Source organism: Narcine bancroftii, chromosome 9, assembly GCF_036971445.1.
Source record: "Narcine bancroftii isolate sNarBan1 chromosome 9, sNarBan1.hap1, whole genome shotgun sequence".
Taxonomy (NCBI): Eukaryota; Metazoa; Chordata; class Chondrichthyes; order Torpediniformes; family Narcinidae; genus Narcine; species Narcine bancroftii.
The window spans coordinates 5,246,892-5,262,968 of NC_091477.1; the positions used below are offsets into that span (position 1 = coordinate 5,246,892).

The 16,077-nt window shown below is 41.8% G+C and overlaps 2 protein-coding genes across 2 annotated transcripts in view; both read left to right on the forward strand.

Annotated features, from left to right (window-relative positions):
- LOC138743156 (protocadherin gamma-A11-like) overlaps positions 1 to 16,077 on the forward strand; it is a 149,493-nt gene that overhangs the window by 19,342 nt on the left and 114,074 nt on the right. The gene's annotated exons all lie outside the window — the stretch shown is intronic.
- On the forward strand, positions 61 to 15,898 carry LOC138742914 (uncharacterized). Its single transcript, XM_069897798.1, has 3 exons — positions 61 to 2,548; positions 9,167 to 11,624; positions 15,743 to 15,898. The coding sequence occupies exons 1-3, from the start codon at positions 84 to 86 to the stop codon at positions 15,896 to 15,898; spliced, it is 5,079 nt and encodes a 1,692-aa protein (XP_069753899.1). The 5' UTR covers positions 61 to 83.

The following is a 16,077-nucleotide window of genomic DNA, read 5'->3' on the forward strand; positions in this document are numbered from 1 at the left end:
TCGGGTTTGTTTCTACACTTTGTTGAAAGGACAACGAACAATACTGTCTGGAACCGAAACCACTGGAATGACTTCCACTGGAAATGAGATATAACATATATTGGTTTCTAAAATGCCACGTATTGTGCTTAATGTTCTCTCCGTGGGTTCTTGTATCTGGGCAGATTCGTTATTCTGTCCCTGAAGAGCTGCAACCGAGAGCCTTTGTTGGGAATATTGCTGCCGATTTAGATATAGACGGAAAGCTGTTGTCTGCTCGCGGTATGCGGATAGCGCCCAGTTCAAGGAACCAGTATTTCGGCATACATTTGGAGAGTGGGATTTTATTTGTGAAGGAAATAATCGACAGGGAACAGCTTTGTGGATCGAATCTCGATTGCCGTTTATCATTTGATGTTGTGGTTGAAAATCCATTGACCCTTTACCAGGTAGAAGTGGAAATTCTCGATGTTAATGACAATGCTCCCAGTTTCCCGAAAAGTCAGTTTCGTCTGGAAATCTATGAGTCTGCGGCACCAGGGATGCGATTTCCCCTTGAACGCGCACACGATCCGGACATTGGCAGCAACGCTTTGCAAACCTACGACCTCCAGCCGAACAAATATTTTATTTTGGACCAGCAAACGAGCAGCTGGAAGGGCAGACGGCCGATATTGTCCCTACAGAGGTCCTTCGACAGAGAATCTGCACCAATCCACAATTTAACGCTAACAGCTAAAGACGGGGGTACACCTCCGAGATCAGGAACGGTTCAGATTATGGTCATTGTGCAGGATGTAAACGACAACTCTCCTGTCTTTTCTCAGTCCGTTTACAGGGTTAGTCTGTTCGAAAATGCACCAAAGGGAAGCCTGATCATCAGATTGAACGCTACTGATCTGGATGAGGGTGCAAATGGGGAGATAAGGTACTTTCTGAGCAGCCACATTTCTACAACTGCCCGAAAGCTTTTTGATGTCAACCCAAAAACGGGCGAAATCAGACTCAAAGGGCATTTAGACTATGAAGAAAGCAGCGCCATTGAGATTAACATCCAAGCAGTAGATAAAGGTTCCGGTGCTATACCCCAGTACTGTGATGTATTGCTGGATATTATTGATGTGAATGATAACGCGCCGGAGGTGACGTTTGGTTCTTTGTCAAAGACAGTTTCCGAAGACGCTACTCTTGGGACGGTAGTGGCTCTGTTCACTGCAGATGACAGAGATTCCGGACAAAATGGTGAGGTACATTGTCAACTTTTAGATCAGCTGCCCTTCAAACTAGATTCATCTCTAAAGAGATATTTCAAAATTATTGTACAACAGTCACTGGATCGTGAAAGCAACCCCAAGTATGATATAACTATAACATGCACCGATTCTGGGAACCCTCCTCTCACTTCCAGAAAAACGTTTAGCATAGAAGTTTCAGATATAAATGATAATGCTCCAAAGTTTTCACGCTCGGAATACACAGCCAATATTCAAGAAAACAATGAGATTGGAGCATCCCTGCTTTCCATAACGGCTTTCGATCCAGATGTGGGTGGAAACGCCAAGCTGGGCTATTCTATCCTGCAGTCTCAAGTTGAGAATTCTTCAATAAACTCTTTTGTCTCAATGAATTCAGCCACTGGTGTCCTTTATGCTCAGAGAGTGTTTGACTATGAACAACTGAAACATTTCCAGATCCAAGTTGAAGTGCGAGACTCTGGCACGCCAACACTCAGCAGTAATGCTTCAGTGAATGTTGTGATCCTTGATCAGAATGACAATGCTCCCGTGATTAAACAGCCTGCTCCCGAACACGGATCCATAGCAACAGAAACAGTATCCAGGTTGGCAGAACCTGGATATTTGGTTCTTAAGGTATCTGCCACTGACTCCGACGCTGGTCAGAATTCTCGACTCTCTTATCACATTTTTCAGGCGACCAGTCACAACCTTTTTACAATTTCTGCAGACAGTGGCGAAATTTGGATTATTCGTCGAATTCTGAGTAAGGAAGCCTCTTCTCAAAGGCTGGTGATTGCCGTAAAAGATCATGGAATTCCCTCACTCTCTGCCACTATGACTGTAGTATTATCTCTGGTTGAGACTGGTAGTAAAACGTCCTCCAGTGTCAGCCAGTCTTCTGCCGATCCCAGGTTCAGGCCTGAACTGAGCTTTGTCTTGGTTATAGCTTTTGGATCCATATCTATCATGTTTCTCGCAATTGTAGTTATTCTCGCCATTAAAGTTCACAAAAACAGAAATGGTGTTGTATACCACCACCGTACCCTAAGTACTTGCTGTTGCTTTGAAACGGGAAATTCATTGGTTGGAATTCAAACCGCCAGCGAAAGCCTTCAGATACCATCAAATTATATTGAGGTATTTGGGGGTGACCCGCTCTCCCAAAGATTCCGCTATGAGTCTTGCTCGACATTACAGTCTACCAAGAGAGGTTTCATCGTCCCCAACATACATAGAACCCCTGCAGACAAAAACTGTGTGGTGGGAGAAACTACTGCAGAAGAATCTGCTGGAATATTGATTTCTGAAAAATCCAATGTTCACGAGGTGAGGTAATTTTAAAGCGAAAGGAAAATTATCATATTTGTAAACACGAGTATTTTGGCGAATTACATATATATATATAATTTTGGCGAATATATATGTACATACATTTGTTGTTATTTAAAGCAGTAACTATATTCTGGTTTCAAACGCTTAAGCTATCGCCGGGATATTTAGGTGCATTTTAATCGGACTCATCAATACACCCAGCTGTCGAGCTATTAATAACTTGAACCTTCCATGTGAAAATCAATATTCTTATTCTTCGTATCACGCGTGTTGTATTCGGTGTCTACGTTGTAGCTTCCTCTAAATTGGCAGGCATGAATACCCCATCCCTGTCACTTGGGAGCCCCACACTTTCTCTCGCTCTTCACTTTATTTTGGAATTTCACTCCCGCTCTAACTTTACGCATCTCCACAATTTCAACGAGGTCCAACAAAAGATGGTGAAACAACACACATTTTGTCTCTGTAGGGTAAACCCTCGTTACTAACGATAACCACGCTTTCCATGTCAAACAGAATGCTCTAGAAACTCAGCAGGTGAAGGAACATACATTATATGGCAAAGATAAGGATATATGAACAAGGTTTCAGATTGGAGCCCTTCATCTCCATAGAAAAGAAATGTTGGCAGGCGCCTGAATAGAATTGTAAGGGAGGGGCAGGGAGAGGAGCACAGTCCCACAGGCAAGTGGATAAGGGAGGAAGGGTACACCAGCAAACAAAGATGGTGATGGTGTTGATGGTGGGCGGGGGGGGGGGTAAATCCATCATAAAAGCAAGCAATAATTTCTCATTTTGTCTCTCCCCATCGACGTTGCCTGATTTGCTTAGTAAATACAACAATCGCCTTCGAGATTTCGAGAAACCTGTTTTTCACAGGTCCATAATAATTTTTCTCACTAACCATCCTCATTCATTTCCACACAAGGCTGCAGACCTCCATTTGCCAGCACTGAAAACCATGTCGCATTGACTATTTGGTTTTCTACCCTATCACCGAGATTATTGTAATTTGTTCTTTTCTGAATCTCATGGTGGCATTGATCCAAAAGGTTGAATCCGCAGCGCCCTCCACACACCGTACATTGCCTTAAAAATTGAACATCTGCAATCTTTCGTACCTTTTTTGACTTTGATGTCATTGGGTTAAATCTCATTATAGAAACGTGTAACAAAATGCCAAATCTTATCCTGTCTTCTTCTATGCGAGATAATGCTTCGATACAAAATTTTTTACTTTGAATGAACATTATATCATATTTACACACCTTCGAGGATAACCAGAAGTGTTAAAAATGTTGAATAAAATTACTAACAAATCAGCATTTTTAAAAATAAATCTGGCATTATTATGCTGTTGTCTGGGATACTGAGTTTGCACAATGTACGTGCTTTATTACGTACATTGAAGCAGCAATACCACCTCAAATATGTTTTAATATATGAAAACTGTACTATCTTTTCTTGACAGAAGCATCAAAATGCAAGCGGCACCCTGTAGTTCAAATACATAGGTTATAGTCGTCTACAATGTGAAACTTTGGATATCCTTGCGTAAAACGTTGCGCATACCGATTATCATGCAACAATAGAAGCATATATGACCTTCGGTGGAAATATTTTAACTGTTTTGAGTGCTACCTTTAACACTCCACTATCCGAACGTTTCTCCGTGCCAGACGATGGAAAATTAAATGAAAAATTTTGCAATCCTGTCTTGGAAGTAGCTAACTGAGACAGAACTTTTTATTAATACCTAGATATAATTGACGTTGAGAAACTGGCAGTGAGTGAACTTGTTAGCCCGTCATGATCTGTAAGTGCTCACACCCACATTCCTTGGAGTGAATACAATAGTTTTCACTCAGGAGAAATAAAGGAATAACGGTGTATTATCAGACTAGGTAAATGGGGGCATGTTGCTGGTTGTATAGAAACTCCATTGTTACCGGTACACTGGTGATAGAGGCACTCAACATGTTCTCCTGAAGTTTTATATTGTGGTGCATTCTGGGAGAAACATCTAAGAATACAACTCTAATTCGTGCAGAACATTAGATTTCTCCAAGTGATATTGAAGCTATATATTAAACAAAAATGAATTGTATCAAAATGAAGTAGATATATCCTCCTTCCCATACATCAATGGCCGGGAAATTAATAAAGAACGTTTTACACACGTTTGGAGAAGTATAGATTTATTTGAGGGGATGCTCAGCATGTCTTTTTGTGGGATACCTCGTGTTGGATTCGGGGTTTGAGCAAATGGCGAAGGTAACTGATGATGATAGAGCAGCGAATGTTGTCTACGTCGACTTCTGTAAAACAAAAGATATTTCGCTGCTGGTTGATAGAGAAGACAAAGTCAGATGGGATCCACAATGATTTGGAAAAAGTGGATCAAATATCAAGGTTGAAGAAGACCAAGGACAGTAGTCGGGATGTTATTTAGGCTGAAGGTCTATGGTTTGTGTGTTTCACAGAGATCAATGGTAGGACCCGCATTGTTTGTTATATTATGTAAATGATTTGATCGAAAAATGTAATTGGGCTGATCGATGTTTACAGACGGAATAAGAATTAGTGAGTTTGCTAAATTCGGTTGTCATGTGGAGTTCAATCGAAACAGATGTGTCATTTTGCATTTAAAAGGCAAAATACAAGAAGAATATAAAGTGACGATGGAGAGCATTAAAATAAAATGGTTCTTATTGTCGGGGTGGAGCCAAATCCATTATTCCATGAAAATAGGCAGTAGATGAACAGCAGAGTATCTACCACTGTCATGCTCAGGACTGGCGCGCCTCAGGGCTGCGTGCTCAGCCCGCTCTTGCTCAGATACTGACCCATGACTGCATCATCAGATCCAGCTCCAATAGTGTTAACAAGTTTGCAGATGACATAACAGTAGTTGGTCTCATCAGAAACAATGAAGATTCACTACAAAGAAGAAATGGAACATCTCGTGAAATTGTTGGAGAATAACAACCCGAGTCTCAATGTGGATGAGATGAAAGAGATGATCGTGAACTTCAAGAGAACCAGGAACGACAGCCCTTCACTACACACCAACAACTATATAGCTGAGAGAATGGACAGCACCAAACATAAGGTGACCTATCGTGGATATGCAACAGTGACTGCACTTCCTGAGTAGACTGAAGCTGGCAAAGCGACCGCCTTTATGTCAATCTTCTATAGGCGATCTATCGAGAGCGTCTTGGACGGCTGCATCACAGTGTGGATACATTTGCTGTAGAGAAATGGATCTGAAGTCATTCTACAGATCATAAGAGTGGCCGAGAGGATCAGTGGAGTCTCCACCCCCCCCCCCCCACCCCACCCCACCAACCCACATCGACATGTTCCACCGGGACCTTTGTCTGAAAAGGGTGCGAAAAATCATTGAGGACCCCTTCCACCCTGCACACACCATCTTTCAGCTGCTCCCGTCGTGAAGAGATAAAGGAATATCAAAGCCAGCACCACAAGGCTGAGGAACAGCTGTTTTTTTCCACAGGAAGCGAGAATATTTAACGACCAAAAGAACTAGTCACACTGACCATCCGAGACACTCGTTTGTACAAAGCAAAATTTATTTATACTAGATATAATACTGGCCTTGCATTTTTTTGTCCTGTCTGTTTGGGTGTTATATCTGATTGTATGTCTGCATTTTTATTTGCACCAAGGACCTGAGAACGCTGTTCTGTCGGGTTGTACTTGTACAATCAGATGACAATAAACATGACTGGACTTTAATTTATTTTTTAAAAGGTTGCGCTGTTGCCGTTGTATGAAACGACGACAAAGCCAACAAAAACGTTTTACCCAAAGAATGCTAAGTGACTGGAATTGACTGGCAGGGATGTGGATGGACCAGAAATAATCATAAATATTGAGGAGCCACTGACTCATGCACACGAGAAAGCCGCGAATGGAAAGAGATGAACTACGTGCATTGAAATACAAATAGTCTTATATAGATGACCTGTTCCTGGGCTGTGTCAAGTTCACGTTCAAGTTAAAGACTACTTATCCAATTATAAAATTATAACTCGACGAAACAGCATTGTCCGGTCAAGGTGGAAAAAAACACACAGTACAAACACACATTCGACAAGCCATTCATGAGGGGATTTAAAACATGAAAAACTGCAGACATTGAGAATGAAGTAAAATACAATGCTGGAGAAGGTCATCGGGTCAACCTGCGTACTTTATATAGTATAAATAAAGATCCATAACCAAAGCTTTTGGCTTGTGTACTTCATCAATGTATGAAACTTTGATATAGGGCTCCAGCCCAAACTGTTGTTTATGTATCTTTAACTTTTTTATATAAAGTACTGGTTAGCCTGCTGAGTTTCTCCAGCATTGTATTTTAACATAACTGGATTTGCTCACTGTATGGAGCCGAAGTGGGCTGCTTGTCACCTTGTGCGCTGCTACTTTCCAAATGAAATGCTCTAAATCACAAAGAAAACATTGTAAACTGACAAATGCAGTCTCCGACTTTGTGCCACAGCCTAATAATTCCTGTAGTTATTTAGTTTTGTGGTAAATAGTGATATTTACTTCGACATGAAATTTCCCGTACTCTCATGTCCGTTTTGCTCTTGTGCTCCTGGTTGTAGAGAACTATTTCTGAAGAAGTAGCCTCAGTAATTTCAACGCATGCTCTTTAGGACAATGGTTCTCAACACTTTTTCCCATTCAACTACTACCTTAGGTCTTCTCTTTGACTAGGCTTCGCGGATGAAGATTTATGGAGGGATAAATGTCCACGTCAGCTGCAGGCTCATTTGTGGCTGACAAGTCCGATGTGGGACAGGCAGACACGTTGCAGCGGTTGCAGGGGAAAATTGGTTGGTTGGGGTTGGGTGTTGGGTTTTTCCTCCTTTGTCTTTTGTCAGTGAGGTGGGCTCTGCGGTCTTCCTCAAAGGAGGTTGCTGCCCGCCAAACTGTGAGGCGCCAAGATGTACGGTTTGAGGCAATATCAGTGCACTGGCGGTGGTCAATGTGGCAGGCACCAAGAGATTTCTTTAGGCAGTCCTTGCATCTCTTCTTTGGTGCACCTCTGTCTCGGTGGCCAGTGAAGAGCTCGCCATATAACACGATCTTGGGAAGGCGATGGTCCTCCATTCTGGAGAGGTGACCTACCCAGCGCAGTTGGATCTTCAGCAGCGTGGATTCGATGCTGTCGGCCTCTGCCAGCTCCAGTACTTCGATGTTGGTGATGAAGTCGCTCCAATGAATGTTGAGGATGGAGGGAGACAACGCTTCAAGGAGCCTTAGGTGATGCCGGTAGAGGACCCATGATTCGGAGCCGAACAGGAGTGTGGGTATGACAACGGCTCTGTATACGCTAATCTTTGTGAGGTTTTTCAGTTGGTTGTTTTTCCAGACTCTTTTGTGTAGTCTTCCAAAAGCGCTATTTGCCTTGGCGAGTCTGTTGTCTATCTCGTTGTTGATCCTTGCATCCGATGAAATGGTGCAGCCGAGATAGGTAAACTGGTTGACCGTTTTGAGTTTTGTGTGCCCGATGGAGATGTGGGGGGGCTGGTAGTCATGGTGGGGAGCTGGCTGATGGAGGACCTCAGTTTTCTTCAGGCTGACTTCCAGGCCAAACATTTTGGCAGTTTCCGCAAAACAGGACGTCAAGCGCCGAATCCCTTACTAACCACAGAGTAACTCTGGTTAAGGTCGTACGTGCACGGGGAAACCTTTTTTTAGAACCACTAGTTTAGAACCTAATACGTTTTGGGTATTTTGAATTGAATTCAATCGTGCCATGTACAGTGAAACACATTTTTTGAATGCAATCCACACTTTAGTACATAGATTAATTTTTATTTTATTTTTAAATTTAGACTCACAGCACGGTAATAGGCCGTTTCGGCTCACGAGTCCGTTCCGCCCAATTACACCCAATTAACCCACAAGTCCGGTAAGTTTTGAACGGTGGAAGGAACCCGGAGCCCCCGGAGACACCGACGCAGACACGGGAAGAACGTAGAAACTCCTTACAAAGAGCGTGGGTTTCGAACCCATGTCCCGATCGCTGGTGCTGTAATAGCGTTGCGCTAACCGCGACGATAACCCTGCCGCTTATGTACTTTTAATCGTGATTTTGAAAAACCTTTCTTCATATTTGATCTATTGATTCCAGTTGTTCTTGAAACGTAGGGCTATCTTTCAAAAAAAAATTGAAAGGTCGAAACGGTTGAAATAAATTTCAATTGTGCACCAATAAAGGTGCGCATTGAAGCAGTTCTCGCTTTAAGAAATGATGTGTAATCTGATTGGTCAGCTATGACTGCTGCGCTGTCCACCAATCAGAAGTCTAGATGTGACCGGTGATCTGCACAGCCCCCTTCCATGCCCAGCCGCCATCACGTAAGATCAGACGCCTTGAAAACCCGACAGCCAGCAGCTGCGGAGGATTCCTGCAGGATTCGGCCCGCAACACGAAAAGAAATAAATGAAATTAGTCTCACAATTCGCAAGAAGGTACAGATATATTCAGCCTCGTATTTGTCCCTTTTAAAGGGAGTCGCTGTCAAAAGGCATTGTCTCGGGTTGAAACAAATGGAATGAATTCTCCTGGAAATGAGAGATAATATACATTGGCTGGTGAAATACCAACTATTTGGCTGTTTATTCGGCCACTGGATTCTCGTTTCTGCACAGATTCGATATTCTGTTCCTGAGGAACTGCAAGCGGGTGCCTTTGTTGGGAATATCGCAATTGATTTGGGTTTGGGTCTGAAGCAGCTCTCGGCTCGCAGTTTGCGGGTGGCGCTCGGTCCGAGGAAACGGTATGTGGACGTGAATTTGGAAAATGGCCTTTTATTTGTGAATGAAAGAATTGACAGAGAACAACTTTGCGGCTCGAGCAACGATTGCGTTTTATCCTTAAGCGCTGTGCTTGAAGATCCCCTCAGCCTGCACCAAGTGGAAGTGGAGATTCTCGATGTAAATGACAACGCTCCCAGCTTCCCGAAAAGCCAGGTCCGCCTTGAAATCTCCGAGATCATGACGCCGGGAGCGCGATTCCCTCTCGAGGCCGCACGCGATCCGGACATTGGAACTAATTCCTTGCAGACCTACCAGCTCTTTCCGAATGAATATTTCATTGTTGATGTCCAAACACGCCATGGAAAAGGAATGCTTCCCGTATTGGTTCTACAAAAACCTTTGGATAGAGAAACAATGCCAAACCACGAGTTAACGTTGCTCGCCGAGGACGGCGGAGTCCCTGTGAGATCGGGCAGGCTTCAGGTAACTATCGAAGTGCAGGATGCCAACGACAACATTCCTGTTTTCTCGCAGTCGGTTTATCGAGTGAGCCTGCTCGAATCATCTCCCACCGGTACACTGATCATTACGTTAAACGCCACTGACTTGGACGATGGAACCAATGGAGAGATAACGTACATGATCAGTAGCCATAGTTCTGAAAATGTTCCTGAATTATTTCGGATCGATTCTAAATCTGGCGAACTTCGACTGAAAAGGCGCTTGGACTATGAACAATGCAATTTTTTTGAGATTAATGTGCAAGCAGTCGACAATGGCCCTTACGGAATTCCACAACACTGTGATGTTTTAGTTGATGTTATCGATGTGAATGATAACTCCCCTGAAATCACGCTGTCATCTTCAATAAATACAGTCTCTGAAGATGCTTCAGTCGGTACGATAGTGGCATTGCTCCGTGTAGAAGACAAAGATTCTGGAGAAAATGGTGAAGTGGTGTGTCAAATTCCAAGTGAAGTGCCGTTTAAACTGGATTCATCCATGGAAAAGTTTTCTCGTCTGATTTTACAGCATCTACTGGATCGCGAAACGACTTCAAGGTATGACATTACCATAACATGCACAGATGCAGGGAACCCCGCTTTAACATCCAGAGAAACGGTTCGTGTAGATATTTCAGATATAAATGACAACGCCCCAATGTTTACGCAACCTATGTACATGGTCAATGTCATGGAGAACAACGTTAGAGGCGCTTCAATCTTCTCTATGAGCGCATTTGATCAGGATGTAGGAGAAAACGCCCGTCTTAACTTTTCTATCCTGCCATCACTAGTTGAAAACTCCTCCATTGCCTCTTATATTACTATAAACTCAGAGAATGGAGTGTTATTTGCTCAGAGGTCTTTTGACTACGAACAATTAAAAGAATTTAAGGTTTACGTTCAAGTGCATGATTCTGGATTTCCACCGCTAACCAGTAACGCTTCAGTGCATGTTGCTATACTTGATCAGAATGACAATGCCCCGGTGATCGTGAACCCTTTGCTCAAATATGGATCAACAGCAACGGACACAATATCCAGATTTGCAGAACCTGGGAACTTAGTTATCAAGGTATCAGCCACTGACGCCGACGCCGGTCAGAATGCTCGACTGAATTACTTTATTTTTGAGGCCACTCACCCCAATCTGTTTACGATTTCTACAGGCACAGGGGAAATTTGGACTATCCGTGGATTTGAGAGCAAAGATGCCTCTAAACAAAGGCTGGTGGTGGTCGTGAAAGATGATGGTATTCCATCACTTTCAGGCACAGTAACCATTGTACTATCTGTGAAAGGAAGTGAAACATTCTCCAGTGCAACTAGTTTATCCAAAGATCGTGACTTCTCTCCTGATCTAAACTTTTACCTGGTCATAGCCTTGGGGACAACTTCGTTGATTTTTCTCGTGGTTTTAATGATCCTCGCTGTTAAAGTTCATAAAAGCAGAAATTGCGTGGGACGACAATACAATTCTCCGACTCTTTGTTGGTGTTTCACAACAAGAAATCCTTTGACTGGAATCCAAAAGGCCAGTAGAAATCTCCAGATCCCACCGAATTATGTTGAGGTTTTCGGAGGGGATCCACTTTCTCAACGCTTCCGATATGAATCGTGTTCAACATTGCAGTCCGTCAAGGGAGACTTCCCGTCTCGACAAACGTGCGGGCAGTCCGCTGCTATGCAGTATGTCCAGAAAAAATATGTTGAGAATAAAAATGCAGGGACGACCAAGCTGGAAGAATCTAATTGCAGTGTAAACATTGAGGTAAGGTACTGGTGAAAATAAGCAAAAGAGTTAAATATTTAATTTGGATGCGTAAATTAGGAAATTTGGCTAAATCTCTAAAATGACACTGATAAAATGTGATCATTTTTGGTGCGCAGGCAACTTACAATCCACGTGTTCATTTTCTTTAGGTAGTTGTTTTACAAGGCATTGTACCCTTTTTACGCTAAAATGTAAGTCCAAAACATTTTACACCGGCATTGTTAAATGCCACATTTCTCCATGTTTCGTTTGAAGTTGATAAGCCAACCACTGAAATATCTCTCTGTCGAGAGATATTTGCAAGCATTCAACTTAATAAGCATTTTTCAGTCAGTGTAGATATTTGATGTGAAAGCAGAGCAGGGTTCCAAGCAGGCGGTTAAAATCCCTTGGTAAGTTTCCTTCACAATATTTTCCACACAATCGTCCAAATTAGTTATTTTATATGCTGCTTTGTCAGATCATCCCAGATTGATCAATGTACATTTTATTGCAAAAGTAAAGAAAACCTGCAGATACTGGAAAATGAAATATCAGAGGAAAATGCTGGCAAATACTCAAAAAGATTATCATAACATGGAGAGAGGGACAAGTGGAAGCATTTCACGGTGATGAACAGATCACATTGGGTTGAAAAGTTTTCAATCTGAAACGGTAACAATAGTCCATAACAAACTTTGAATAACTCCTGTGAATTTAAACCATCACGGGAGGGAACGATCGTATTTATTGTCACAGCATATACATGACATCACATACAACCCTGAGATTCTTTTTCCCGCGTTGGAAGCAGAATTACCACTTCAGCAGACATATACCGAGCAAACTATGATCAAAGAAATCCAGATACTTATAATGGGTGTGTTGACGAATAAGACAAAAATTAATAGGTTATTGATATTTGCTCTTGAAAAGGCTTTAATGAAGCAGAGCAACGGCGGGTGAATTTAATACTGATTAATGGAAGTAGATTCAGCTGGAAAAAAAGATTAATGAAGGCGAGTCATTCACAATAAATGGCGCGGCCCTGGGGAGTATTGTGGAGCATGTAGACATTGGCATAGAAGACCAACGATCCCTCAAGGCGAGGAATGGCCATGGGATACTCGGCTTAGTTGGACAGCGGATAGGGTATCCGAGCATTGACGAGATGACATAGAACGTCATTGACTCGGCAGCAACTGGACCACATGCAGTTCTTGTGACCGCACAATAAGAACGGGTTGATTGCACTGGAGAGCGGTCAGTGCAGACTCACCACTTCGTTCTCTGGAAAGGACAAATTCAGTAGTAAGAAGAGAATAATGTGGTGGTGGGGGGGGGGGGGTGGGGGGTGTCTAAGTTTATTATCCTTGCAATGGATAATGTTGACAGTGAGCTTGATGGAGATACATACATTTAAGTCGATCAAAAACTAAGTTGATAATAGGGACATTTCTACCATAGCAAATGTCAAAGACCTAGTTTGTGGAAATAGCGAAGAATTTTAGATAGAATTTGGGACAATATTCTTTTGCCCAGTGAATGGTGGAAATTAGTAGCTCAGTACTCCAGCTGGTAGCGAAAATGAGTAACTGACAAAATTGTGCAAAGAATTGAGTGAATATGTAAATTCCCAAATTACAGAATTTTCTGCACAAAATTCCTATCAGTGTTAGTCAATAACTGATGAGCCGAAGAGCATTTATATGTTCTGTATAACTCTGCGACTTCTTTACAAAACATAAGCAATACGGTGACAATATACTCATATGTACATTCGGGAAACTTGGTGGTTATCATCAGGCAATATTCTATTCCTCAAATTAGAAGTGTCAGGTTGGAGAATTATTTCATTATCCAAGGATTTGGTATATGTTGTCATCTTCCTGGAGTCCACGACGCCATTACAGCGTCAGCCACCTGGGTTCGAACCCGGCGCAGTCTGTTCTCCCCTGTTTGCGTGGACTTTCCTAGAGTGTTCCAGTTTCTTCCCACCTTCCGCACCGTAAGGAATTGTGGGTTAATTTCAGTATAATTGGGCGGCAGGGCTTTAAATGGCCGGAATGGGCTTCTTTCGGGCTGTAAATAGAACAAAAAGATGCAGAAATTTAGAAGATTGTGTTACAACTGATGAACTATTAGGTGGTGAGCGTGAATATTTGGAGAACAGAGTGAATTTTTTAGATATCGAAATTGTGGTCAAGACCGGAAGCTTTCTTAAGGTAGTGTGACATCCTATGAATGTTGTTGATGTTGCACATCTATTCAGGTGAAAATTGTTCATTGACTATATTGACCACTGCTTGCAAGGTGGTAAAAGGTGATGGAGAATCAATAAGTTAGTCTATCCATGCGGAATTGTAACCTAATGTTTAACGTATATTTATCGAGGTCGCTTTGTGAAATTGCATTTACGCAGTGTAATCCACTGGTTTTAATGTGATCAAATTCAAGAATGTGTGAATGTGCTTCTGCGTTAGGTCGTGGTCAATAGCAGGTGGAAAGTGTTTTTGTCATTGCATGCTTGAAAACACAATTTGTCCTGGAATTGCTGCATCACATTTCAGAACACATGTTAATGATATGCAGTCATATGCAATTGTCAGCATTTACAAGGACTGCTGAAGTTATTCAATGTTTGATCGACTATTCTATTGGATCTAAGATCCGATTAATTTAAAAAAAATTAAGGATTTTCCCAAAATGCAAGGCTTCCGAATTTTTTTTTTTGTTCAGTGAAAAATATATTTTATACTCTGAGGATGTTTGTTGATAATTTCCTCTCACTTTACACCTTTTATTTGCACGTGAAGTTATTTGCTTCATTGTAATCCATTTCAAATGCCTCCTTGACGTCCAAAGAAATCCCTGGGAGCTTTTCAAAGACTTTTGCATTTTCCACACCTGGAGCCTTTCCTTTTAAAATAATTGTCCTTGGCTTCGGTTCCATCGCAGACTCCAATTAACTCACTGCAGTTAAAGTTAAAACCATGTCTATCACACAGAACTCGCAAGGCAAATTGACTGCAAAACTGAATCAGAAATACTTCTTGACTTGTGCAAATAAAACGCAAATACATAAAAGACTTAAATTTCTAGAAGCTACCATAGTGTCGTGAATGATCTCAGCTAATGAATCCACAGCTAAGTACTAAATAAACATGTTTTTGTGAAATACGGAAATGCATTATTAACTGTGAAATCACTAGATCACGGTGAATGTTTTGGGGTTAACAGAAACTGTAAATTCAGTCACTGCAGGGATCAATCTTCCAGCCACGAAATAAAATATTGACATTATAGAAATCACTTTTCAAATATTGCTGATCTCCAGCTTCATTAAAGTGGTAGTTTTCTATTTTCACAGATGCTGACAAGCCCTCTATTGAGTTTTTCCAGGATTTATCATCTTCCTTCAACTATGCAGCAACTGCATATCTTTATAGGGCTAGTCTAGTTATTTGTGTAAATCAATGTTTTTCAAACATTTTTCTTTCCAATCGCACCCCACCTTAACTAATCCCTATGACATAGGTGCTCTGTGCTTAGTAAGGGATTACTTAAGGTGGTATGTGACCAGAAAGAAAAAAATTGAAAATCAATGTTGTAATCGTACCTAATGGGCGAATGACAATTTTTCTGAAGCAAAATATTTCAGTAACAATTGGGTCCAGAGCATTGGATTTTACTCGTTTTTCCCCCACTCACATACCACTTTAAGTAATCGCTTATTAATTACAGAGCATCTATGGTTAAGGGATTACGTAAAGTGGTATGGGAGTGGAAATAAAAAAGTTTGAAAACCACTGGTGTAAATTATTAAGATACGGTTCTAATCTAAAACTAGATCACCTCAATGAAATCAAGTAACAATTCCTTCTTCTAGGCTTAGAGATGAGTGCGTCTCGAGAGCGAATAGTTGCTGTAAATACAAGGGGTGCATGTGTCATCCATAGAATTGAATGCTGAACCACCATGATATTTCCATTGCAGTTCAAAAGAGATTCTCCATATTAGATTTCGAAACACGGAAGGGTGGACATTCGCGAGAAATGAAAAAGAGCTGTCAGAAAGGTTAAAATATCTTTTAATTGTGCAACCTTAAATACAGCAAATATTCTGCGCAACTTTAGATACTTCCAGCTTTAAGAAAAGACCAAAATCTTGATTGGTGGAATATCATTGAGTTTCTCCACCAATCAGGAGCTGAGATACGATCGGTGATCCGCACAGCCCCCTTCACGACGCAGCAACCTCACGGTAGGTCAGATACAGACGAAACAGGATAACCAGCGGCTCCGTGGGGTTGTTCCTGGAGTCCTCGTGCAATTTTAGCCAAAATGCGAGAATTTGAATGAAACAATTCAAGCGATTTGCAAGAGGGATGGTAGTTTTTTTTTTTATCGGGGTTATTCCATTTTAACATCGACGCACTGTTGAAAGAACAATGAACAATAGAATCCGGGCC

Coding starts and splice junctions, on each gene's coding strand:
- LOC138742914 (XM_069897798.1), top strand. CDS start 84: ATGAGATATAACATATATTGGTTTCTAAAATGCCACGTATTGTGCTTA. Junction 2,549..9,166: donor TCCAATGTTCACGAGGTGAG/GTAATTTTAAAG, acceptor CCTGGAAATGAG/AGATAATATACATTGGCTGG. Junction 11,625..15,742: donor ATTGCAGTGTAAACATTGAG/GTAAGGTACTGG, acceptor GCGCAACTTTAG/ATACTTCCAGCTTTAAGAAA.